At 38.6% G+C, this 25,823-nt stretch overlaps 2 protein-coding genes across 5 annotated transcripts in view; both read left to right on the forward strand.

Moving 5' to 3' along the window:
• dip2a (disco-interacting protein 2 homolog A) overlaps positions 1–20,647 on the forward strand; it is an 89,343-nt gene extending 68,696 nt beyond the window's left edge. For 3 of the 4 annotated variants that reach the window (XM_044365677.1, XM_044365674.1, XM_044365676.1), the window contains 29 exons: positions 371–481; positions 1,538–1,661; positions 1,745–1,854; positions 2,039–2,141; positions 2,808–2,872; positions 3,357–3,450; positions 3,976–4,095; positions 4,296–4,410; positions 5,065–5,204; positions 5,597–5,733; positions 6,233–6,313; positions 7,941–8,068; positions 8,204–8,318; positions 9,155–9,356; positions 9,501–9,610; positions 9,936–10,016; positions 10,480–10,597; positions 10,785–10,906; positions 11,136–11,247; positions 11,408–11,517; positions 11,916–12,046; positions 12,191–12,359; positions 12,790–12,960; positions 15,613–15,674; positions 15,952–16,009; positions 16,111–16,185; positions 17,386–17,560; positions 18,237–18,360; positions 18,568–20,647. In XM_044365677.1, the coding sequence (XP_044221612.1) occupies positions 371–481; positions 1,538–1,661; positions 1,745–1,854; positions 2,039–2,141; positions 2,808–2,872; positions 3,357–3,450; positions 3,976–4,095; positions 4,296–4,410; positions 5,065–5,204; positions 5,597–5,733; positions 6,233–6,313; positions 7,941–8,068; positions 8,204–8,318; positions 9,155–9,356; positions 9,501–9,610; positions 9,936–10,016; positions 10,480–10,597; positions 10,785–10,906; positions 11,136–11,247; positions 11,408–11,517; positions 11,916–12,046; positions 12,191–12,359; positions 12,790–12,960; positions 15,613–15,674; positions 15,952–16,009; positions 16,111–16,185; positions 17,386–17,560; positions 18,237–18,360; positions 18,568–18,820 (3,516 nt within the window). In that variant the 3' untranslated portion in view covers positions 18,821–20,647. The remainder of the gene's footprint in view (positions 1–370; positions 482–1,537; positions 1,662–1,744; positions 1,855–2,038; positions 2,142–2,807; positions 2,873–3,356; positions 3,451–3,975; positions 4,096–4,295; positions 4,411–5,064; positions 5,205–5,596; positions 5,734–6,232; positions 6,314–7,940; positions 8,069–8,203; positions 8,319–9,154; positions 9,357–9,500; positions 9,611–9,935; positions 10,017–10,479; positions 10,598–10,784; positions 10,907–11,135; positions 11,248–11,407; positions 11,518–11,915; positions 12,047–12,190; positions 12,360–12,789; positions 12,961–15,612; positions 15,675–15,951; positions 16,010–16,110; positions 16,186–17,385; positions 17,561–18,236; positions 18,361–18,567) is intronic. The other variant, XM_044365675.1, reaches the window with a different exon arrangement.
• Positions 20,648–22,095: 1,448 nt separating this feature from the next.
• LOC122992092 (zinc finger protein 774) overlaps positions 22,096–25,823 on the forward strand; it is a 28,238-nt gene continuing 24,510 nt past the window's right edge. The window contains exon 1 of the mRNA XM_044365681.1: positions 22,096–22,285. The gene's annotated coding sequence lies outside the window, so the exon portion shown is untranslated. The remainder of the gene's footprint in view (positions 22,286–25,823) is intronic.

The raw sequence follows: 25,823 nt of genomic DNA on the forward strand, positions 1-25,823 counted from the left end.
CAGCAAATGCAACAGTACAATAAGCTCAGTTTCCTCAACACCAGTATTTTAAATAACCAATAGTAAATACGCAACATTTAGAGCTGTAGTACCAAGGCTGTATTTCTCTGAACATGAGGTAGTGCTGAAAATGAAATGGGGGAAAAATTAGCAAAAAGGAGTTAGTCACCGTACTTAAGAACATATTATTGTCAAGTGAGCCTTCTTCAAATCTTGATGGCACTCCTATGAGGAGAATCAAATGTTTGGTTTCAGATCTTGTCCATGCAACCCCTTGTTCTTATTATCTTTACTTCAAACAGAAACAGTCATTAAAGCAAATAATCAATGACATACTTTGACAGCTGTGGTATCTTTGACACATCTGTAGGTTGCACTTGTGTTCCCCAACAATGACCCAGTGATGTTCATGGTGGCCTTCTACGGCTGTCTCCTGGCAGAGCTGGTGCCTGTGCCTATTGAAGTGCCACTGACCAGAAAGGTAAAGACAACTGCAAAATACAATCACGAGTGAATGCTTAGACTTTATGACATTTTTTGCTGTTCTGCAAGATGGGTGAAGAGCAGGAGTGACCCCTACTGGACATTTAACCCCTAAATGATTGAAGGGGAGACAAGAACTGTTATGTTGTTTCAATGTTGATGTTCAGGATTTATTCCAATATCCTTGAATATCTGTTAGTACCCAAGAACATCTAGTTTCTAGTAGTAATCTAGTTGTCATTCGTTGCATGACTAAATCTGCAGCAGCAGATTTATCTCTTAAATGTTCTAATTACAGTGCATTGTGATGTATAGGAGTCTCCATCACATCCATCAGCTCAAACTGAACCAAATTCATCCACATTAGTTACACAGGTTGAATATTAATGCCGGTTCTTGATTGCTCTTTATAAGCATGCTGTTGGCAGATGCTGTGCTGTAATTAACGAGATTTGAGTGAGGTGAAATTATGTATCATTCCGGTCAAAATGTTGGATCACAGGCCAACTGTTCTCGAGACTCAGAAACTCAGACACTGACTTGTCAACTCATTTTTCTCCTGCTCTCTTTTTCTTCCTTTCTTTTTATTCTGTCTCTATCACTCTTATTTTTCCTCCCACTGTCCTTCCTTCCACCCTGTATCTCCCTTTTTTTTGTTGCTTTCCTGCACAGTATGTTTTGCTCAGCATGAGTGTAGCTGTAAACTAATTTGCACAGCCAATCAAATATGAGTGAGTGTGTGTCAGATCTTGGGTTTTATTCCTGCGACGATCAGGCTTTGATGCTCAGCAGCAGAGTTTTTAATAGTGATTAGCCGTCACTCTGCTTTCTTACCTGCTGCTGCTTTGATCTACAATGCTCTGAGGTTTCTTCTTCTCCTTCATCGTCCTTCTCTCTCTCTCCGTTACAATTCCCGCATTCTCTCACAGCGTCTTTTCTCAAAGTCTTTATATTTTGAATTTTATTGTTAATAGTTGATTGTTGTGTGACAAAACTGTTTGCCAAAGTTTTCCAAAATGAGCTTCATATATTTTCATCCTCATTGGTCCCCCAGGATGCAGGAAGTCAACAGATTGGTTTTCTGTTGGGCAGCTGTGGCGTCACGTTGGCACTGACCACTGATGCTTGTCAGAAAGGCCTGCCCAAAGCACAAACGGGGGAGGTAGCCACTTTCAAAGGTACAGCCTGTTCTATTTTCATTTTGACTATCTGTCTATATAGTTTGACTTGGTTCGAACTGATTTCTTATCTGTCCCTGCAGGCTGGCCACGGTTGCTGTGGTTTGTGACAGATGGAAAACATGTTGTGAAGCCTCCTAAAGACTGGCATCCTCCAATACGGGAAGCCAGTAATGACATAGCCTACATAGAAGTAAGAGCACCTTGACTGAGGAATGTAGAATGATGATATTAACTATAAAACAAAAAATATATATATTTTACATATATTTTAATATATTTAACAAAATTATTAGTTTCTGTTTCATATAGTTATATCTCATTTATGTACCCTAACCCTGTTCAAATGCTGTGCCGTGCGTTTGTTTTACATCCAGTATAAAACCAGCAAGGAGGGAAGCACCATGGGGATCACAGTGTCCCATTCAGCCATGCTGGCTCACTGTCACGCCCTCACACAAGCCTGCGGCTATGCTGAGGGTGAGCAAGACACTCTGTATTTACTTCTCAAGTACCCATTTTGCAGTGTTTGTTTCCTCTGTCATGGGCAAAAGCATCCAGTTGGTGGTAATGAGAATATATCATAGTCACATTTGAGAGCAACAGTGGAGTGCAGGCGCTAAAGAGAGAGAGAAACAGAAAGAGAGCCTTTTCGGAATTGCTCTGTTGACTTTTTTTTTATTTATACTTCAGGTTAGATAACACAGCATGTTCATCAAATAAACCAGTTTTATAATCCATAATATATAGACTTTCCCTGTCACGTTACTCACAGATCCTATTGAAGTGTAATTACAGTCTAGCTCAATAAATGCAGCTGTTCAGTTGCTTGTGTTTCTTTGCATCAGACCTGGGTCAGGTCTGCTTAAAAAGAAAGGCACCTCCTCTCCTCCAGTGTCCCAGTTTTGCTCTAAATAACTTCTAACTGCACCAGCAGCCCCTAGAGACACTCCAGCTCTGTTTCTGAAACTTAGTTTGTTACTCCTCTCAATCTGATACTTCTGTGGTCAGGATTTACTCTTTATTATGAAAATTGTGCTGTGTTAAAAGTAGTTGGATGATATGTGATTTAGCGAGTCAAGCACAGGAATGTCACATTTAAAAATCTCGCCTAACCTTGGCAATATCTCCTTTTTGATTTTGCAGCCGAGACCATCACCAATGTCCTGGACTTCAAGAGAGAAGCAGGATTATGGCATGGTGTTCTCACTGTGAGTGGTCTTAACCCCCCCCCGGCAAAGCTAATAGGCTGGTTTTATAATTAGAAATAGAAGAGATCTATACTCTGAATAAAAAGTCACATTTATTTGACTGACTTTTTTCCCTCTGAGGGCTTAATCAGTATGTAAATTAATTCACGCTAACAAAGTCCTGATGGGCAGAAACATCGTGTCTCATAACTCAAGACTTTGAAAGCTGTAAAAGAAATTCAAACCTCTTATTCTAACACTTAGTTAACCCAGTTTTTATTAGCTGGTAGCAAACATGATGTGGAATTTACATACAGATCATACATGACCTGCTGTTCCTAAAATGACACTTCCATAGCACAGACACACACATGTTTTATAGTCTTCGCAGTAAGTGATAAAATCTTGTCATAACTCGCAGCTTGTTTACAGTGACAACATGTAGTCGTAACACACTTGTGAGACATTTTGGTGCTTATCTGATGCTTGTCTGTTCTCACGACAGAGCGTCATGAATCGGATGCACGTGATCAGCATTCCTTACTCCCTGATGAAAGTCAACCCCCTCTCCTGGATACAGAAGGTTCACACATACAAAGGTGAGGGATACTCGATCCTTGACTTTTGCCACTTTTCACTGTTACTCTGCCTGCTGCATCTCAACCATATGAAAGGTGATTCGCTGCGGGGTCAAACCACCTAACTGTAACTAAATCGTGCCACTTTTTGCTCTATCAGTGAGGCTGCATCTGACCAGAGTGACACCTAGAAAAGACTGTTTCTCGTTACAATTTTGATTCTCACTGCACATTTGACGGGTGGATGGATCAAAGCAATAGTTTGTCGGACTCATTGATTTCTGGCTCAGCTGTATTAGCCCGGTGGAGGTCGAGGACAGGAGGCCTGATGTGCTGAATAAAATTCAGCTCCTGTCTGGTTCGAGCTCTGCTGAGTCACCTGTTGGCAACTGAGTCAGTCTGTGCTGCTATTTGCTGTCAGGCTTTGTGATCTGTGATTGGCTGTCAAGCTGGACAACAGAGGTGTTGATTGGATGATTCTATTGTGAGCCTGTCTTGTTGACTGCGTGTAACATGTCTGTTTGTGTTTGTGTGTCTGCTGCGCAGCGCGGGTAGCAGTGGTGAAGTCGAGGGACATGCACTGGTCTCTGCTGGCCCAAAGAGACCAGAGAGACATCAGCCTGAGCTCACTGCGCATGCTGATCGTAGCTGATGGAGCCAACCCATGTGAGTCCACCAACGTACTCTCACTTAATAAAACATCATAAGTACAACATGATTAAAACCCTCAGGCTACCAAAGATTATCACTTATTTGTGTTTGTTGCTGATTGGCTCTGTATGTGTGTTTGTGTCCTGTGTATTGGGGGGTGTGTGTGTGTGTTTGTGTGTGTGTGTGTGTGTGTGTGTGTGTGTGTGTTACTACAGGGTCGATATCCTCCTGCGATGCCTTCCTCAACGTGTTCCAGGCACGTGGGTTGCGACCTGAGGTGATCTGTCCATGTGCCAGCTCCTCAGAAGCCATGACTGTCGCCATCCGCAGGTGAGCTGCGGTTACTGCACCCTTTTGAAACAAAGCAACCTGCATGCTACCGCTTTGCATCACTGTGCTGTTATGTCACACTGCGTTTGCAACATCAGCTGGATCCTGCAGGGAGAGGAGGGAGATTTGATGCTTCTTTAACACAGAGATGGATTGAACAATTTTACAGCTTTCTGCCGATCATGGAGCTTAGTAATGGAGAAGGATTATTATGATAGATGGACTAAAAACATGCCTCAAATAGACAAACTGGCACTATTTTTAAAACAAGTAATGCCGTTTGTTTTGAGAAATATGCAAGTCTAGAAATGTTGTAATGGAGCCACATAGTCTCACAGATTCACATGGTAGTCATGTTCTACCAAAACCATATCTGTCTCCTCTCAGGTGTCAGTACTGCCGTGATAAACACAATGTACTAAGGCAGTGGACAGCCATTTTTGCTATTAAAGAACAAAAAGAACTGGCATCACAGCCATACAAACTGTGAAACTATGTTATGTTTGTCACGAAACAAAGCAATGTTGGTATCTGCATACTGTGAACATATTTAACTGTAAGTCTCTCTAATAGTTTTCCCTCAAAGTGGACCACGTGTCTTATTCTGTTCAGTAATACTACAAGTATTATTTTAATAATGTATGTGTCCCGCAGACCTCCAGAAATGGGCGTTCCTCCTCCAGGGAAGGCTGTGCTATCTATGGGTGGGCTGAGCCATAGTGTGATCCGTGTGGACACAGAGGAGAAACTCTCTGTCCTCACAGTGCAGGATGTGGGACAGGTCATGCCTGGAGGTACAGTGCACTGTGCCGGCCATCGGTTAACATTTGGCTGATGTTCATGAGTAAAATGCTAACGATAAATTTAAAAGGTGAAATATTTGTACTTGCAGCACAGAGAGAAGGGATTATCTGATCAGATTTTTTGCGATCCGGCTGAAAAGAGAAACTAAATTCCAACTTCTCAATGCTTTTAAATCCCTCTATGTGTATTACAAAGACCTCTGTTGACAATAACCAAACAATTCAAATCAAAATCCAATTAAACAAAAAAATATTAGTAGACATGATTAAAAAGTTAATAATAAAGCAATCCAAATGAGCATAAGTAAACCAATTTAGATGTTTACTTGTAATAATATTTAATTGTTCTGATGTTGAAATCTCCTGTCATTGTGCATTTCCAGCTGTGGTTTGTGTGGTGCGAGTGGAGGGGACACCCTATCTCTGTCAGACAGACGAGGTTGGAGAGATCTGCGTGAGCTCAGGTTGCACTGGTGTAGCTTATTATGGCCTCCCAGGCATGACCAAGAACATTTTTGAGGTTAGTGTTTTACCTTATACCTCATATGCATACCTCCTGTTAATTTATATAACATTTGCTGAGTGAAAATCTTGTTAAAATATAGAATGTTTAGGAAAAGGGAAGAACAAGTTGTTTTTATGTGGGTGATATCACATTTTTGACATAATGAAGGATGAAGGCCTTCTTTGATAGCACAAAATTTAAACCTTTTTCTCAAGGATGTGAGAAATCATTTGATTGTTACCTTAAAATAACTTTTCAAAACCATGTTGTTTAAAATGCTGAAATTCCCAGTTAGCCCAGTCACTGCAGTTCTACCTTAAAGCGTTTTATTCCAGTCATCATCTTTCTCTAAGCTCACTCATTAGACTGCAGTTTTTGCTAAATGAATGCAGACCGCAAAAGCTTACATGTACTTCATTATTGCATGCAATGTTATTCAAAGTAGAGAAAATGTTAAATTCTTTGTACTTCATACATGCATGTGTATTTTTAACGTTGTTCTGTCTTGTTGCAGACCATCCCAGTAACATCATCTGGGCTTCCCATCAGTGACAGACCCTTCAGCAGGACCTCACTGCTGGGCTTTGTGGGACCAGTAAGTTCCACTTCATTAATCAGTCTTGTAACTTACATTTCTGTCTGTCTTACAGCTGTGTCATTAAACGCGTCAATTCTTCCAAACCTCCCGACTGTAATAAGTTGTAGCTTTTCACAAGCTACTAAAATACGTCTGCTCGAACCTCAAATACTCAAATACTTGACATTAATATACAACCTGGGATTCTATATTGATACTGAGATCCTCAATGTTACTCATCAACCTGTCCTGTCTACTTCAGTTAGTAATTTCCTACATTTCCCAGAAAGACTTTCAACAACCTTTTAAAGAACATGCCTGCATTTGGTGTCTCTGGTTGTGAGTGAAGAGAGTGATAGCTTAGTAAGAGCAAGAGTTTAGAGAACCTGAATTAACTCAGCAGCTTTATCATCCAGAGCACAAGGCTCTTTTTAAACCCAGTTTAATGGGTCAGCTGACGATAAATCACAAAAAGTGATTTCCTCACATATGTTTATGGGTAATTCAACAGCTGTGTGTCTTTCCACAAACAATGTCCCACAGACTTAAGATAATCCACAGACTTCTTCTTCAGCAGAAAATACTATTGTTCCAATAAAAACTGTCGACTGAGAGGTTTATTTATTTAGAAACTGCCCTTAGTAAACGGTTTAGAAGAACAACTGTGTTGTTTGTACAGTTTAAAATCAGTGAAGTAAAGAATCATATTTTATTCAGTTGACCTAAAGTGACATCTGTCTCATTGATCCAGGGCCAGCCAATGAGTGAATGAGTGGGGAATGGCTTTGCTAGGCTAATTAGTCAGTGCATCTGAAAGAGATGCATCATCCCAGAATTGGTGGTAATTTTATTCCTGAGCCGAAAGCAGAGTTCAGGACATGGCAGCTTAAGGACATAAAGAGGCTGATAAAAATTTGAAAGCTGTAATTAAACCTTTTGAGGTCTAGAAACATTCATTTTCCCTACTTGTGTGCTTTTACTTAATATTTTAATCTGCATGCTGTATGGATGCACACTGTACTTTAAAGTAGGTAAATGCATAGACTGTTGTAGGCAAAAGAGGCTGTAGGCACTGTGACGTCATCCCTTGGTTTGTGGACTCTGTTTTGAAGCCTCGAGTTTGCATTTTGACCATCACCATCTTGGATTTTAGAAGCCAGAAGTGTTTGGACGAGAGGGTGGTGATGACCCTAATGCTAGCTGCTAGTTGCTAGCTTGGTTAGCTCAGTGCATTTGTAGTCTATGATTAACTGTGTTAATGCTAATGCTAATATTCACAAGCGAAAAACAGCCTTCAACCATGAAAACAAAATTTACTTACCAGAAAACTGAACATCCAGCTCCTTCGAGGGTCTTTTAGTACAACCAAACGCTGAACAAATATGTAACCAATGTAACCAAAATGTTACAATTAACTTTCATGAATTTAAGCATTTTTTGTAACGGGCTGTGAACATGTTTATCACTGCTGTACAGCTGGGGGTTTTCACATTGGGGTCTATGGGGATTGACTTTTGGAGGCAGCCTCAAGTGGCCATTTGAGGAACTCCAGTTTTTGGCTTCATTTTTCAGCCCCAAAGTTTGCCGCTTAGGTAAATGTCACAATCTACCCATCTAATAGTGTGTACTTTGCATTTCCCACCAGGACAGCCTTGTGTTTGTGGTGGGGAAGATGGATGGGATGATGGTGGTCAGCGGGCGGAGACACAATGCTGACGACGTGGTTGCCACAGCACTGGCAGTGGAGCCCATGAAGTTTGTGTACAGGGGGAGGTAAAAGAAAAAAAACATTCAGAATCAAACTTTACACTTCTCCACATATCTGCAGACTGTCATATCTACATACTGTCTTATCTGAGAGCTGTGTACTCCATCTGTAACAGTGTTGTTGTACGTTGTGTGTTCCAGGATAGCTGTATTTTCTGTGTCAGTGCTGCATGATGAGAGGATTGTTGTTGTGGCAGAGCAGAGACCAGACGCCTCTGAGGAAGACAGCTTCCAGTGGATGAGCCGTGTCCTTCAGGTGCTGACTGTTTTCACAACTTATGATCAGTGATATCTAATTAAAGGAATATATCTGTGGATTTGTATGTTTTATTTTAGTAAATGTGCAATTCATGTACAGTATACTTTATACCCTTATTGGTATGTTCAAGGACATTCTGGTATCCAAGACTTGATAGTCAGTCAAGAGACAGACAGCCAAAGAACTTTGTCTTTATAAGCAGCACATACAGTACAGTCAGAGAGCATTAAGACTGTGACACATGTTTTGTTATGTTGGCACATTTGATTTTAAAGTATACTCTGATGTTACATCCACATCAGATAAAAATAAATGACTTGTGCACTTTGTATATATAGTCTCTCAGCTTTAGGGGAGAGAAAGTAATAGGACATTAATAGAACATCAAAGCACATCACTGTCCTCATCAAACCCACAAGACAAACAATAAGCAAACATAGAAGATCTGTTTAGCAGCTTAATTTTCCAAATGTGTGATGGGGAAGCATTCTTCAAGGCATCAAGAAAGATGTGTTTTTAAAACAGCTACTTGAAATTACATTTCTAAGCAGCTGGAGGACATCATTTTAGTTAAAAGCCTGGTTGTATGCTTTAGAAAATTGTCACTAGTAAAGTGAAATATTCATAATTTTTACTAGATTTGATTTATCTTAATCTATACATGCATTTAATAGTGATGAATATAAAATCAAGAATAATTGCAGGTGAAAACATCCCCCAGAGTGCTTACTAAAACTAAAATACTTTTTTTTTTTTAAAAAAAAAAATTTTTATAACTCAGCTGATTTACTCAACACTTTTGTTGAACTCTGGTTGGTTTCTGTCTTTTCCAGGCCATTGACAGCATCCACCAGGTTGGGGTGTACTGCTTGGCTCTGGTGCCTGCCAACACGCTTCCCAAGGCTCCCCTGGGTGGCATTCATATATCTGAGACAAAACAGCGCTTCCTGGAGGGCGCCTTGCACCCCTGCAACGTCCTCATGTGCCCTCACACGTGTGTCACGAATCTACCCAAGCCGAGACAAAAACAGCCAGGTAGAGAACCAGACGTCCCTGCATGGATGCAGCATGAAAAAAAATCAATTTCTTCTTTTTTATTGCAGTTTTTATTAATATGATGATATCAGTGTTGTCGCTGACTTCATTGACATGATGAATGACTGTGGTTGTGCTGGACAGAGGTCGGACCTGCTTCTATGATAGTGGGCAACCTGGTGGCAGGCAAGAGGATAGCACAGGCCTGTGGGAGAGATGTGGCCCAACTAGAGGACAATGACCAGGCACGTAAGGTAGAGATTCATCCTCATTTCACCCACTCATCACCCACACATACATGCTGCAGACACGGGTAAGGATCCATTGGTGGAATCTGAAATATATGCAGCTGATGGAGTGGACTGCTGACTCCTCAATCATTCATTACTCTCATCAGCTTCACATAAACTGTAACCCATGATATCTCACATTCATTTACAAAAACCCATCTTGTGCCACCAGGCTCCATTAATTCTACACGTGTATTGTGTCACTATTGCGTCAGTGTGTGTCTGACTTTGCTGTGTGTTACTTTGATTCCTCTCTAGTTAAACTTGTGTTTCTGTCTCTCTTTTATAGTTCCTCTACATACAGGATGTGCTGCAGTGGAGAGCTCAGGCCACTCCGGACCATCCACTGTTTCTTGTTCTCAATGCTAAGGTAATGTCTTTCTGTTTAGCATCTGTTAATCATAGTGTCATTTAAAGGTGGGCAATATAGTAGAATCCTCTTCAATTTAAAAAAACAAACAAAAAAAACAACAACAATCAGTTGTAGTTAATGTCTGTTTTTGGATAATACAGTTTATTTAATACCTGTTATCAAAATACTTCATTATATCAATGCAAAAATTATGTAATTACTCATTGATTTGCAATAACCTAATACCTAATACAACTAAATGTATTAAATCTATAGTTACCTTGGTAGAAACAGTACAACCATCAAGTACAACCAAGAAGAAATCTTTTCTGGTTGAATAACTTTTATCATCTCATATTTCATCATATCAGATGTAGGATGATGAAGACTAGCCATCATCCTTGAACTTGTTGCTTAATAGCTGTTTAATTAAGATAGTGGTGTAGATGAATCTAACATGTTCTTATCTTTTGCTCTTCAGGGCACGGTGGCTAGTACGGCTTCCTGTCTGCAGCTGCACAAGCGGGCAGAGCGGGTTGCTGCGGCACTTATGGGACGCCTCAACACCGGAGACCATGTAGCGCTCGTCTACCCACCAGGTAGACATCTGTTCCTTCACTGTCCCCGTTTTCAGTTCTGTCTTTTAATCTTACACACCGACACCTGAGGCAATTAAATTCTTATTATAGAAAAGGCTTATTCTTCGGTTATTCTAAGGTTCAGTCATTTCATCAGACATAATATATAAAATGGAAAACTGTGTAAATTATAAATGTTCTTGCACAGGAATCGACCTGATTGCCACCTTTTATGGCTGCCTGTATGCTGGCTGTGTCCCAGTGACTGTCAGACCCCCGCACCCGCAGAACCTGGCCACCACCCTGCCCACCGTCAAGATGATTGTTGAGGTAACACAGCGTCTCCTGACCTGCATCAAAATACTAATTAAATCCCTTTTACCACAGTTATATTACAATGATTAAACCTGGTGAATTTATGGATGAAATGTGATAAACTTTATTATATAGAAAGTCAGCTCTGCACTCTGAGGCGTGCTTTTCTTTCTGTGTGAACAGTTAAAAAAATGTAATATACTGTCTATATATGCTGTAATACTGTAGTATCTGTGTGTTAAAGGTCAGTAAGTCGGTGTGTATCCTGACCACTCAAGCAATAATGAAGCTGCTGAAATCCAAAGAGGCTGCTGCTGCTGTGGACATCAAGAGCTGGCCCATGGTGCTGGACACAGGTGAACTATGTGCACACACTCAAAAACACACTGAGGTCTTCAGTTTTGCTCTCATGTTGACATCACCCAGTAGATTTTTAAATAAAGGAAGGACATGGTCTTTGATTTCCATGTCTGCTGTAAAAACTCTGCTCCATCTACTCCTCTGTTTGTCCTCCAGATGACCTCCCCAGGAAGAAGAGTCCCCAGATGTATAAGCCTCCGACCCCTGAGATGTTGGCTTACCTGGACTTCAGTGTGTCCACAACAGGCATCCTAGCAGGGGTCAAAGTATGTTGAGAGAGATGTGATGAGGACAGTAGATACACATGGGTCATCTCAGTACTTAACAGGTCATGATGAGATGCTACCAGACCACACTTCCTCCACATTTCTGAAGAAAGTTTATAGTTCTTAATATTTTATAGTAGAGATCATGAATGCAACAATAATATGGTTGTAATTACAAGCTAGCAAAATACAAATCAGATGTTTGTGTATTACTGGGTGACAGTCTGAAAAATTTACTCTGGAAGAGAAAGTTCTCAGCTTCAAGCGACCATCTACACACTGCTGAGGTGTCCATGAGTGAAACGATGGATCCTTAAAAGCTCAAGGAGTTGTATTTAAGTTCAATTTCACTCCAGGACCCAGTTTTAATGCATCATTGTGTGTTATGTCTCTTTTAGATGTCTCACGCTGCCACTAGTGCCTTGTGTCGCTCCATCAAACTGCAGTGCGAGCTCTACCCTTCTCGGCAGATCGCCATTTGTCTGGACCCCTACTGTGGCCTGGGCTTCGCTCTCTGGTGCCTGTGCAGGTGAACCAGCAGCTCTAAAATCAGAAATAATATTATTAGGGTTAAATAGCCTTTGATAGCATCTGGGACAAACATTGAGTTATTTGCTTTTAGCTGACTTTTTGTGTCTTCCTGCTCAGCCTCTCTGTATGCTTCTGGTTTCAGTGTGTACTCGGGCCATCAGTCGATCCTTGTTCCCCCTCTGGAGCTGGAGAGCAATGCGTCTCTGTGGCTGGCGGCGGTCAGCCAATACAAAGTGCGCGTTACCTTCTGCTCTTACTCAGTCATGGAGATGTGCACCAAGGGCCTGGGTTCACAGACAGAAGCACTGCGGGTCAGTTTGTCTCTTCAGTTGTCTGATGTCTCATGGGAAGCAACAAAGTGCGGCATTTTCTTCCATAAAATTTAAGGAGTTCTCTTCAATGGCTGTATTTTTTTCCCTGTGGTGCTGTTGCCACAGCAATGATTATGGAAACAAAGTCAGGGATACTCAGGGGTGAAACACTTCTCTTCTCCTTATCTGTGAGCTGATTTCTTCCAGCACTTGAGACTGAGATTTTTTTACAAATCATGTCAGTGTTTTAATGAGTAGAGCCTATCTATTAGAAAGCTCATAATACAGTTCTGTTAATGTGAAAACGTAACCATTAAATTTTTCTCATTAGCTCCAAGTTTATATGCAAGTTTATGTGACATTATTACTGTAATTTCAGTCTTTCAGCATGCTCAGCTGATCCAACTCTTCTTTTTTTCCCCATCTACAGTTGCGAAATGTGAACCTGTCTTGTGTGCGTACGTGCATGGTGGTAGCAGAGGAGAGGCCTCGCATATCACTAACTCAGTCCTTCTCAAAGATTTTCAAGGACTTGGGGCTTTCACCTCGTGCCGTCAGCACCACCTTCGGCTGCAGGGTTAACGTGGCGATCTGTTTGCAGGTAAGCATCCATCATTAGAAGAGGAAGAGTGGAGGGTTAGAGAGGTATAGAGTAACATGCAGTTAGACAAAAAAATTTAAAATGTAGGATTGGCAACACTTAACGTGTAATGGAAAATCCTCTGCTTTATTCTGCTTGGCCAGCTAATTCACTAAAAATGTTAATTGTGGAAGGAGTGAGGAGGACACAGTGGAGATGTGTGATACCTGGTCAGTTACAGGAAAAGATTGGTTGTTGTATGGAGTCCTGAAACTGACAAAAGGCAGATTTATAACTGAATACATGAATCAGCAATACTGTAAGTTAAGTAGTTAAAATGGAGTGCATAAAGAAATATGAAGCTTTATACCTTTTCTTTAACCTCCAATCAGTTGATTTAAAAAAATAAAAAAAAATCTTTATATATATGTAAACTCCTTTAACATGCTAAAACCTCTAAACATATACAAAACAGTCCAAAACTTTTTTATCTACTAATTGGAGACAAAGGTAAAGTACAAACCTTTTGTCTTTGCTTATCAACTAATTGGAGTTTAAGAGAAAAGCATAAAACTTCATATTTTATTCTACACTGTTCTTAATTATTTAAAAACAATAGTTGTAACCACCTCTGTTCTCTAATCACTATTTTCAAATCACTCATGTACCCACCTACATCACCGGGTTCACTGATTTCAGTCACTCCTCATTGACTTGTTTTTGTAAATAATTTAATTTGATTAAATAAATGATTGTCATGAGCCAGTTTATGACAACTATTTATTGATGTCATCTTTAATATTTTTTTTACTTTTACTTTACTTTTGTCAGTTGTTGGGGCTCCATTGATGTTTTTTGAACTATTGCAGAAATAGCATGCACTGAGTTGAACCCTTCGTGATAGTTTAATTTGATTTTGGGGGGTTTGTGGTTTCACAGCTTCTCAGTCTGACTGTGTTCATTTTTTTTCTTTTCTCCCGTGGCCCTTTGATGTTCTGTTTTAATTATCTCTTCAGTCACTGGTGATTTTTTTTTTTTCGCTTGTTTGTTGTGTGTGCATGTGTGTCCACATATATAAATATATACATGTATATATCTTTATTTATCTGTCCCCGTCAGCCCAACAGGTTAGGGAAACTGGCTGAGCAGGTACTGTAGGATAAGAGTGGCTGTTTGCTCATTGGGCTGCCGCTGGGTCTTTGTGTTCATGCGTGTTCGTGCATGTGTGTTTGTTGTTTATCCTGCATAATGTTCAAAAATGCTTATTATTTACTGATTTTTCTCTTTGTTTTCTTTTTCTCTGACAAGCTTCAGCTCCACCTTGCTACAATTCATTTTTTTTAGCCGAGTTTTATCAGTAGTGGCTGGCTCTCGACCATTGCTTTATGATGCACTACTTTACATTATACCATGAACGAGCAGCATGAATTGTTAGGAGAAATGTATAATTTGAAGCGTGTCAACCCTTTAGCCTTTATTCCAGAAAGTGATGCATACATTTACAATGAGGTAGAATTGTTTATGTATTATTTAATAACTAGTATAAGGACGTTTTTTTTGTTAGATTTTTGACAGTTCTTATATTTAACTTTCATTTACCACACCTAGTATGTTTAGTTTTAGTAAACATTTAGTAATATTTAGTTAAATCATGAATATTCTCATGATAGCCTTCTCTTCCCCACCAGAAATCATTTACTTAGAGAGGCTATTGTTTTTAATTTGTTTATTCCCCTTCAAATTGATGATATCTCACTTTTAAACTCATCAATAACAAATACCACACACAGTTTTGACTCTTCAGCTGTATTGGTTGAGCAAACTTGTTCATTCAAGGTTCATTGAAGGAAATGTTTGACAGTAGAGATTGATGCACTCTTAATTAGGCTAATCACTCTGTTGGCTTTGGTTTCGATGGCAAAGACTAATTTCTGGATTGGGTCTCGGTGAGGTTTTCCAAAAAAAAAAACGCTCTGTTGCTGAAACCTCTGCTTGGCTCGACGTGCTGGTGTCCCCCGGCTCATTATACTGAATTAGCCCTCTCTGTATGTTTTGGCTTTGACCTTGCAGACGGCCATACAGCGACTCATTGCTAGCTTGTGCTCTGGCTAAACTCTGGCAAAGGAGTGATGGAAAACATAATGTGTTGTGACTTGTCTTATGGCAGTAATGATGACAAATCCCAAAGCTGAAAGAATCAATATCTGATGACTAGAGTCAGTACTTGAGAAATGGTTCAATTAGATGTCGGCTGCATGGCAGAGCTATGGACATTTAATCAAAATAAATGATGCTTAGTTAGAAGTTTCTGAAATTTATGTGCCTTTTTAGTTACAGAAGATAAACAATTGAAGGAAATGAGCTACAGTTAATTTATCATTTCTCATAGGCCTCTGATAAGGCTCTGTAGCTTGACTTACTCTTGACAGCATTAGAACAGGTGAATTTAACTCTGCAGTTACTTAAACTGTCTGTGGCGACATGATTGAGTTTTGCCAGAGTCCTAACTATCGTAGCCTGGCTGGTTGACTTCTGGCTGCCCCCCCCCCCTGCTTTGTCAACAGTTGTATCATAAGCAGCTTCCACCTCCCCCTCCACTCAGGCATGTATGAATGTCAGGGCTGTAAGAGTTACATTATTGACTCATGTCACACTCTGCTTGTTTTTCTGCAGGGCACAGCCGGACCAGACCCCACCACCGTTTACGTGGACATGAGAGCTCTACGACATGATCGGTAGGGGACGCCACCGCAGTACTGTCACCACAGGAGTTGTCTTTGAGTGCTAGAAGTGAACATGTCTAAAACACCGTTGCAAACATATATAAACATATGAAATTACTGTTGCCATTCTTGGTCTTTTGCTACCCGTTTGTTTTTGTTTTTTTAATTATGTCTTCCTTTTCATTTCCTTACAAACTTACATTTTTCAACATTTTGTTTATATACAGAATGTAGGAAAAAAACTCCAAAACTTTCATTTTATTTTATTTTTTTTTTGCATCTTCTTCAGGGTTCGCCTGGTAGAGAGGGGGTCTCCACACAGCTTGCCACTGATGGAGTCAGGAAAGGTACAGCGTCATGTAAACATGCACTAAAATACTTTAACTGTGACGTCATGCTGCAAAGGGTGGTTCTTTTCTCAAACTGCTCTGACTGTCTGCTGTTGTAGATCCTTCCAGGAGTGAAGGTGATTATTGCCAACACAGAGACTAAAGGACCCCTGGGAGACTCCCATCTAGGAGAGGTAAGTCACAACTTCACCTGTTGAGTTTTTCAGAGCAGCCTTGTTTGACCATCACTGCTCCACCTGCTCGCATTTTGACATCAAAGTACGATTTGTTAGTGTAAACTACGCAAAAATTTGGTGCTACCTGTGAGTTCAATTGTGTGCGTATCTGTGTGTGCTGTAAGGGAGGGTGTGATTACTTTTCAACAGCCATATTCATATTCAGCATGCATCGTTATTAGGTCAACATACCATTAAGCCTACCTATTATGAGAACTGTTGTATTAACCAGCTCTAAAATATTTATTTCACCATAGCCACAAAATAGTCTGTTCAGGCTGGTTTGGGTTTTACAGCTACAATGTCATCATCTTTTCAAATTAGCTGAAAATCACATTTTCAAAAGTCAAATTGGCTTAAAGTTTGATTATTGTGGAGGTGTGAAGAATAGAAACTGTATAAATGCAGCAGTAGTGGAAGGTTAGTGTGTAGTCTAAGTGGAATTGTGTTCCTTGGTAAGCTATGTTTAAGCAGATGAAAGACAAATGGACTTTGCTGCATGTATGCAAACGATGCACTGTTATGTATAATAGTTCATTGTGCGAACAGCAGTGATTTGCATCTGATGCATCTAGGTTACCGAAGTGGTGCTCAAAAAATTTGTCCAGGGTTGGCAGGTGTGCGCTTGTGACCCACAATCAGTTCATTCACATGTACTTAAGTAAACAGGTTACAGTCGACTACAGTAAGCTAATTTCTTATAGAAATGAGACTGGATGAAACGAAACAATTACATTTAAATAGAAGTCTGACTAAAACTGAAATTGGCCTCTCGAAGTCTGTTTCCACTACAGAACATTTGATTATTAGTAAAATTCAGACACACTTGCATCATAGGGAAATGCTGTGCTCTCACTACAGAGCCTGTCCTCACACTGTTCCACGGGACCTCCTGTAACCTGGTTTCTTGTGTGCATGTCCACATACTGACTGAAAAATTGAGTGATTACTTACCGAGTGATTTCATCCTATATGGACTATGTCTTGAATTGCTTTTTTCTTTTTTAAGTTTTGTCCACACACTGCAAACCCATTTCCCTCTGGGATAATAAAGTCCATCTTAATATTTATTGGGCTCATATCTGATCGAAGGCTCACTACAGTAACCCATAAACACTGTGGATAATCTGTGTGACTCCATTATTCTGTGTGTGATAGATCTGGGTGAGCAGTCCTCACAATGCCACGGGCTACTACACTGTTTATGGAGAGGAGGCGCTGCATGCTGACCACTTCAACACCAAGCTCAGCTTTGGCGACACTCAGACTGTCTGGGCAAGGACGGGCTATCTGGGCTTCCTGCGGCGCACTGAGCTGACTGATGCCAGTGGAGGTGAGAATCATCAGTTGCTTAAACTTGTATTTTTTCACCACAAAAAAAGTAAAGATATCTTCTACTTCGTCTTTCCTCTCTAACTAAATCTCAACTATTCCTTTTAATAATAATAATTATAATAACTTTATTTGTATAGCAGCTTTCAAAGATGTAGCCCAAAGTGCTCAACAAAACAAGATCAGATGAAAATAAACAATACGTAAAAAAGTTTGATCTCAATACAATAAAACATTAACAATGATACCAGTAAAGTTACCCCGAATTAAAAGCCAAATTAAAAAGATAGGCCTGTAATTTCTTTTTAAAAATACCAGTTTGCTGTTCTAAGATCAAAGGGGAGGGTGTTTCACAGTTTTGGACCATAAAAACAGAAAACAGCCTCACCAGATTACTTGTGGGACACTTTAGAAACTTTAGATCTGAGAGTTCTTGTTGGGACATAAAATGAAAGGCAGTCGCTGATATATGAGGTGTTAGGTTATGTAAGGCTTTATAGACAAATAAAAGTACTTTAAAATCAATTCTAAAAGATACAGATAGCCAGTGCAGTGATGTAAGCAGTTGGATAGTGTAATCTCCAGCTTTCTGAATTAACTGTAATTTTCATCTTGATTTCATGAACTTCCCAGATAAACTCACTGTGTCCGTGTGTATTTGTGTGTGTTTGTCTCAGAGCGCCATGACGCCCTTTATGTGGTGGGCTCTCTTGATGAGACTCTGGAGCTGAGGGGAATGAGGTATCACCCAATTGACATCGAGACCTCTGTCATCCGTTCTCACAAGAGTATAGCTGAATGGTGAGTTTACTACTTGATTTGAATACACCCTTATGTGGTCAGAAGTTTATTCATTGCAAAGGTCAAACTATAGTTGAGCAACATGAATTTTGACTATTAACTGTTCTACATGTCATTTCTCTCATCCCCTCTTTTCTGCTTTTCCCTTTTCTTCTGTCCATCTGCCTTTATTCCCTCAACGCATCCGCCACCTCCTCGTCTCTCCAGTGCGGTGTTCACTTGGACCAACCTGCTGGTGGTGGTGGTGGAGCTTGAGGGATCAGAGCAGGAGGCCCTGGACCTGGTGGCCCTGGTCACCAACGTTGTCCTGGAGGAGCACTACCTCATTGTAGGTGTGGTGGTGGTGGTCGACCCCGGCGTCATCCCTATCAACTCCCGAGGGGAGAAGCAGCGCATGCACCTGAGAGATGGATTCTTGGCAGACCAACTGGACCCCATATACGTGGCTTACAACATGTGAGGACCCAGCTACAGGAGGTTCACCCCTCCATGTGGCTTATCAAGCAGCAGGACAGTAGATACGAAGCTCAGAGCCAGAGTCAAGAGAGCGAGCTGCCCGCTTCTTGCAGCTCAATGAGACGTGAAAACTGCAAAACTTCTCAGCAAAATGGAGATATGATTGACATAAACCTCATGTCTGTTTCTCCCTGTGATTTCCTGCCTCAACAAATAATCTTTTTAAGAGCGTTTTGGTTTTGTTGGAGTGAGTTTTGTATGTATGACAGAAGATTTGACTCCTTAAAACCAGGACACCCCATAGCAGTACAGAAGGTAGTTAAAATATAATACTACACTGTGTAATTAACATGATTTTCTTTGTCAATCTCCAAAATTATGAATGTTAGTTGTGTTTGCCAGTACCCAAACCCTGACTTGTGTTCACAGAGCCTCCTGGGGGCATTAGAGATCGTATGCTTTTCATAAAGTTTATCCCACAAAGATTGTTGTTACATCAGTGGGAACAACTCGGCTGCACCCGAAAGGTGAACCCTGATTTTTTTTTTTTTTTTTTTTTTTGTGTTCCAGCTCAGTTTAGATCATGTTATTGCTTTAACAAAAGAGGACTCAGCAGTGGCGTTGGAGGGAGGGGCGGCAGTCTGTCATTTGTTGCTCATTCCAGCACTAGTGCTTCAGTTTGTAGTGTCAGTAACAAAACGCTTATAAACAATGTTGTGGTTCGACTCAATCTTGTTCTTTTCTAAATCTAAAAATGTGTAATATACTGTAGTTATTTTATCTGAACAAAATGCAATATGAGTGACGTGGACGATGTTGCTTTGAATGACTGCAGACAGTAAGTGCCGATCATTCAAAGTCATGAGATGGCGAGGAATATAATCGTTGCTTACCGTAAGCAATGTGCCAAATGATATGAATTAAGCCTTAAGTGTTTTTTCAGACGCCTGTTCCTATCCTAGCTCCTGTTTAACTTAATTTTGTGAAGTTTATCAGCTGTTGGATAGGGAGGGAATATGCAGAAGGAGGTTAGGCCTGATATAAATCCTGCTCTTATTGCACCCAAAGTCTTTCATCTTTTTAGCAAACATGAATATACTTGATCCTAACATCAGCCATTACAAACACACATTTACTCCATAAATGTTTTTAATATTGTCTGTCCCCAATGTTAATTGTGTTGAATGTGTGTTTTATAGCAAAAGACTGGAAACAATAGTAGTCGCTGTGGGTTTGATGCAGAATGTCTTAGCCTCATTTTGAGTGCCATAAGGTTGAATGAGAGTAGAGCTGCATGTACTGTATGAGGCAAGTGTCTAATATGCTCATAACACCACAACCTCCCATCTTATCACATTGACTTTGTAAAGATTCACTTCACTGTATGTTGCTTCTTTTTTTCTATGTGCATATCCCTTCAGAAACAGGCCTCCAGCCTGCTGTAAGTATGTACAGGTTTTGTGTAAATTATTAATAGATGGAGGAGACGGCAGGAAGCATAACACAAAGACTGAATCTGGTAAATATGTGAACTTCTCCTTCACAGACAAAAAATTTGAAATGGATTCTCATGTGTGGACATTGGGGAAAAAGACATGAAAAGCCTTGTTAACATTTTTTTATAGTATGAATGAACAGTGGGAACAGGCCAGAGTGAGAAAAGCACACTCCGAGCACAAGGAGAAGACGGTGACTGCTGAGATGTCACATCCTCCGGAGCAAACTTTTGTTGTTAACATATGGAAAGATACATTTGTCTGATATACGGTTAGTTGTCATTATTTTCATAACATGATTTCTTAATGAATAAAAAAGTGCTTTTAACTGGAAATGTTTGTCTTCACTGGCAGCTTAACATGTCCAATAAGAATATTTTAAGTTAGCTCAAACATTTTCTCAAGTAACCCTTTTTTTTTTTTTAAATGCGTCACTCTGACACCCCAGTAAACAGATATTTAAATGCAGATGCAATTTGTATGGTCAAAGTAATGCTTCTTAAAGGCCCTCACAGGTGTGTTCAGTTGTTCTGGCTGATTAAACCTCTGCTCAGGTTGAAGGTGGGCAGAGCTAGAATTACATGATGTCTCCATGTACCAATATGAACAATGGTGGAAGAAATATTCAGATCTGGTAGTAAAAGTACCAATACAGCAATGTAAAAATACTCCATTACAAGTAAAAGTCTTGCATGAAAAATCCTACTTAAGTAAAAGTACATAAGTATTAGCAGCTAAATGTAGTTAAAGTATTGCAGTAAAAGTAGTGGTTTGGTCCCTCTGAATGATATATTATTATGTATGGCATCATTGTGTAAGCAGCATGTTACTGTTGTAGCTGCTGGAGGTGGAGCTTGTTTCAACTACTTTATATACAGTTAGCTAGTTTAGTCCAGTTGCTCCCAACCTAGGGGTCAGGCCCCTCCAAAGGGTCACCAGATAAATCTGAGGGATTGCGTGATGATTAATGGGAGAGGAAAGAAGAAAAAGCAAAGTTCTGATACACAAATCTGTTTACAGTTTTTGGACTTTTTCTCTAATCTTTGATTTTTGGTGAAATATTGGATCATATGAACATTTATTGAAATGAAACCATGTGAGAAGTTTAGAAGGAAAAATCACTATTTGGTGGAGCTGTTAACAACTCATAGATATGTGAAATGTGACCCCGACTACACACTGCTTTTTGTAAGACGTCAAAAACCAAAAAGGTTGGAAACCACTGGTTTCATCTTTAACAATGTGTTGTATTTTAAAAGCTTGTAATATCATCCATTGTGCCAAATCTTCATCAGAAAAGTAACCAAAACTGTCAAATAAATGTAGTGGAGTAGAAAGTACAATATTTCCCTCTGAAATGTTGTGGAGTGGAACTATAAAGTAGCATAACATGGAAATACTCAATACTTCAAGCTTAAGAGCGCTGTGCTGCAGTTATGGCTTCTGCTTTAAAATGTACCGACTGGAAACTGCATAAAAAACATTTTGAAAAAAAAAAGTTTTATATTCTCGATTCTGACTGGTGAGGGACCCCAAATGTTTTTTTTCCTAGGACATCGAAGTCATAAGCCGCCCTACTCTGCCTCTCATTGGCTAGTACCCTTTGCCTTCGTAGGGTAGATTGGTTAGGTTCAGGTATTAGGTGTGAGATTGGTTATATTATTAGAATTAAGGTAAGAATATCAGGGTAAGCCAATCAGAGGCAGAGTAGGGCGGGTCATGACTTCGCCGTCCAAGGAAAGGAATAGCGTTTACCGGACAACTGTGCAGCAGGTTTTTTTTCAAATTCAGGCGCCATTATTGACCTGTAGCTAGGTAAGAGGACAGTAAGGCTTGTGGGCTTAGCTAAAGAAAAAGAGGACTTCTGAAAACACGTTAGTTAAACACCTGTCTGTTACTGAGCTGCAGAAGCGAAGAGAGGACATGATGCTACAATGACTGAACAGAAAATTTGAAATTGTGGGGAAGTCAGGGTAAGTGTTTGTGCTACATGTAGCATGATGCTATGCTATTCTCTTTTCTTGTGGGGTTGGATTTTATTATGTTAATTTAAGAACAAACAGTTAAATTGAACAAATATGCCCAGATTTGTGAAACTCCTATTTGTTCAGCTAGTTGTATGCTGTCTTCTGAAATTTGAGCATCAGGAACTATACTATTGTACTATTTCTACATACACAAAAAAGTGAGATCAAAATCATTTATGAGTAAACAAAAGACTGTTATTTTTTAAACTTCATTATACACTCACCAGCCACTTCATTAGGTACACCTGTGCCAAAAGTGTTCCTAATATTTATTTCATGTATGTTAATGGAGTGGACAAAATATTAGGAACACCATTCAATATAATGCACCCCAGTACACCACTACCACCCACTATGACCTCAGTAATAAACATAAAGTAGAATTATCACTGTTCTGACAATGTCAACAAAAATTGAAAATGTATAAGCCTCGTAAATGTAAAATTTATGGCAGAGCTGTTGTACTGTATTGCATTAGATTGCACAGGTGTACCTGATGAAGTGGCTGGTGAGTGTATACTGTATGTCATTTTGTTGGCAACTAAGTAACACATGTCTTATGGAAAGATTTATTTTACTTTTGTAAAGCCCGAAGATTTAATGTAGTGGTGATGGGTTGCAACCTAGACTGAACAAAAAGTCATGATCAGTATGATACAATCCGAATAACATTTGTATAAAGTTAAGACATGTAAAAACTTGCAAACCTAGAATTGGTGCAGAAAATAGGAGGCCTGCTGAAATATATAGCTTACCATGAGACTTCAGGTTTATTTCCAATGGCTGAGGCTGTACTGCAACCAACTGAAAAGACAGTCATGTTAATCAATAACATGATTATTCTAAATACACACTCATGTTGTGTCTATGGCCTCACTGATCAAACTACATCACTTTCAAGAAGTCTTGAAGACATTCCATCATTGTGAAAAAGACAAACAACAAAGTAATTCCAAGCTCACTAAAATATGTAAAAATATGAAACCAGAATTAGTTTTACCTTTTATTGAATTTCTTTTTTTTTTCCAAAGGTAAGAGGCGATGAAACTAACAAAAATAAGTAATGGTGACAAAGTTCCACAAAATTATTCTACATTTTCATTTTCATAACAAAGTCTTACAGTGGTTGTATTGATCCTCAGTGAGGTGTTATAAAAGTAGGTAAATATAGAAGATTTAACACTTAAGTACTTATATAAACTATAAAAAAATCATAGTTATTATATTGTAAAAACATTGCAAAAAATCCTTGATGTTTACATTTTCATTGCAAAGTTATGCAGTGATAAAATTGGCCCTCAGTAATTAGTTATACATACTCACAACATTGTAAAAAATCTTTGATATTTGCATTTTCATAACAAAGTAATACAGTGATAAGATTGGCCCAAGGTACTAAGTTGTAGATACAACATTGCAAAAAAATCCTTGATATTTACATTTTCATAACAAAGTTCATTGCAAAGTTATGCAGTGATAAAATTGGCCCTCAGTAATTAGTTATACATACTCACAACATTGTAAAAAATCTTTGATATTTGCATTTTCATAACAAAGTAATACAGTGATAAGATTGGCCCAAGGTACTAAGTTGTAGATACAACATTGCAAAAAAATCCTTGATATTTACATTTTCATAACAAAGTTTTATATTGATAAGATTGGCCTCAGTAATTAGTTATACATGCTCACAACATTGCATAAAAATCTTTGATATTTGCATTTTCATAACAAAGTTATACAGTAATAAGATTGGCCTCAGTAATTAGGTATAAATGCTCAAAACATTGCAAAAAAAATTCGCTATTTGCATTTTCATTACAAAGTTAAAAGGGATAAAATTGGCCCTTAGTAGTAAGTTATACATGCTCACAACACAACAAAAAAGTCTTACAGTGGTTGTATTGATCCTCAGTGAGGTGTTATAAAAGTAGGTAAATATAGAAGATTTAACACTTAAGTACTTATATAAACTATAAAAAAAATCATAGTTATTATATTGTAAAAACATTGCAAAAAATCCTTGATGTTTACATTTCCATTGCAAAGTTATGCAGTGATAAAATTGGCCCTCAGTAATTAGTTATACATGCTCACAACATTGCAAAAAAATCTTTGATATTTGCATTTTCATAACAAAGTTATACAGTAATAAGATTGGCCTCAGTAATTAGGTATAAATGCTCAAAACATTGCAAAAAAAAATCGCTATTTGCATTTTCATTACAAAGTTAAAAGGGATAAAATTGGCCCTTAGTAGTAAGTTATACATGCTCACAACATTACAAAAAAGTCTTACAGTGGTTGTATTGATCCTCAGTGAGGTGTTATAAAAGTAGGTAAATATAGAAGATTTAACACTTAAGTACTATATAAACTATAAAAAAATCATAATTATATTGTAAAAACATTGAAAAAAATCCTTGATGTTTACATTTTCATTGCAAAGTTATGCAGTGATAAAATTGGCCCTCAGTAATTAGTTATACATATTCACAACATTGCAAAAAAATCTTTGATATTTGCATTTTCATAACAAAGTAATACAGTGATAAGATTGGCCCTAGGTACTAAGTTGTAGATACAACATTGCAAAAAAATCCTTGATATTTACATTTTCATAGCAAAGTTTTATATTGATAAGATTGGCCTCAGTAATTAGTTATACATGCTCACAACATTGCAAAAAAATCTTTGATATTTGCATTTTCATAACAAAGTTATACAGTAATAAGATTGGCCTCAGCAATTAGGTATAAATGCACAAAACATTGCAAAAAAAATCGCTATTTGCATTTTCATAACAAAGTTAAAAGGGATAAAATTGGCCCTTAGTAGTAAGTTATACATGCTCAAAACATTACAAAAAAGTCTTACAGTGGTTGTATTGATCCTCAGTGAGGTGTTATAAAAGTAGGTAAATATAGAAGATTTAACACTTAAGTACTTATATAAACTATAAAAAAATCATAATTATATTGTAAAAACATTGCAAAAAATCCTTGATGTTTACATTTTCATTGCAAAGTTATGCAGTGATAAAATTGGCCCTCAGTAATTAGTTATACATACTCACAACATTGTAAAAAATCTTTGATATTTGCATTTTCATAACAAAGTAATACAGTGATAAGATTGGCCCAAGGTACTAAGTTGTAGATACAACATTGCAAAAAAATCCTTGATATTTACATTTTCATAACAAAGTTCATTGCAAAGTTATGCAGTGATAAAATTGGCCCTCAGTAATTAGTTATACATACTCACAACATTGTAAAAAATCTTTGATATTTGCATTTTCATAACAAAGTAATACAGTGATAAGATTGGCCCAAGGTACTAAGTTGTAGATACAACATTGCAAAAAAATCCTTGATATTTACATTTTCATAACAAAGTTTTATATTGATAAGATTGGCCTCAGTAATTAGTTATACATGCTCACAACATTGCATAAAAATCTTTGATATTTGCATTTTCATAA

This window comes from Thunnus albacares, chromosome 11, assembly GCF_914725855.1.
Source record: "Thunnus albacares chromosome 11, fThuAlb1.1, whole genome shotgun sequence".
In the NCBI taxonomy this organism is placed as follows: Eukaryota; Metazoa; Chordata; class Actinopteri; order Scombriformes; family Scombridae; genus Thunnus; species Thunnus albacares.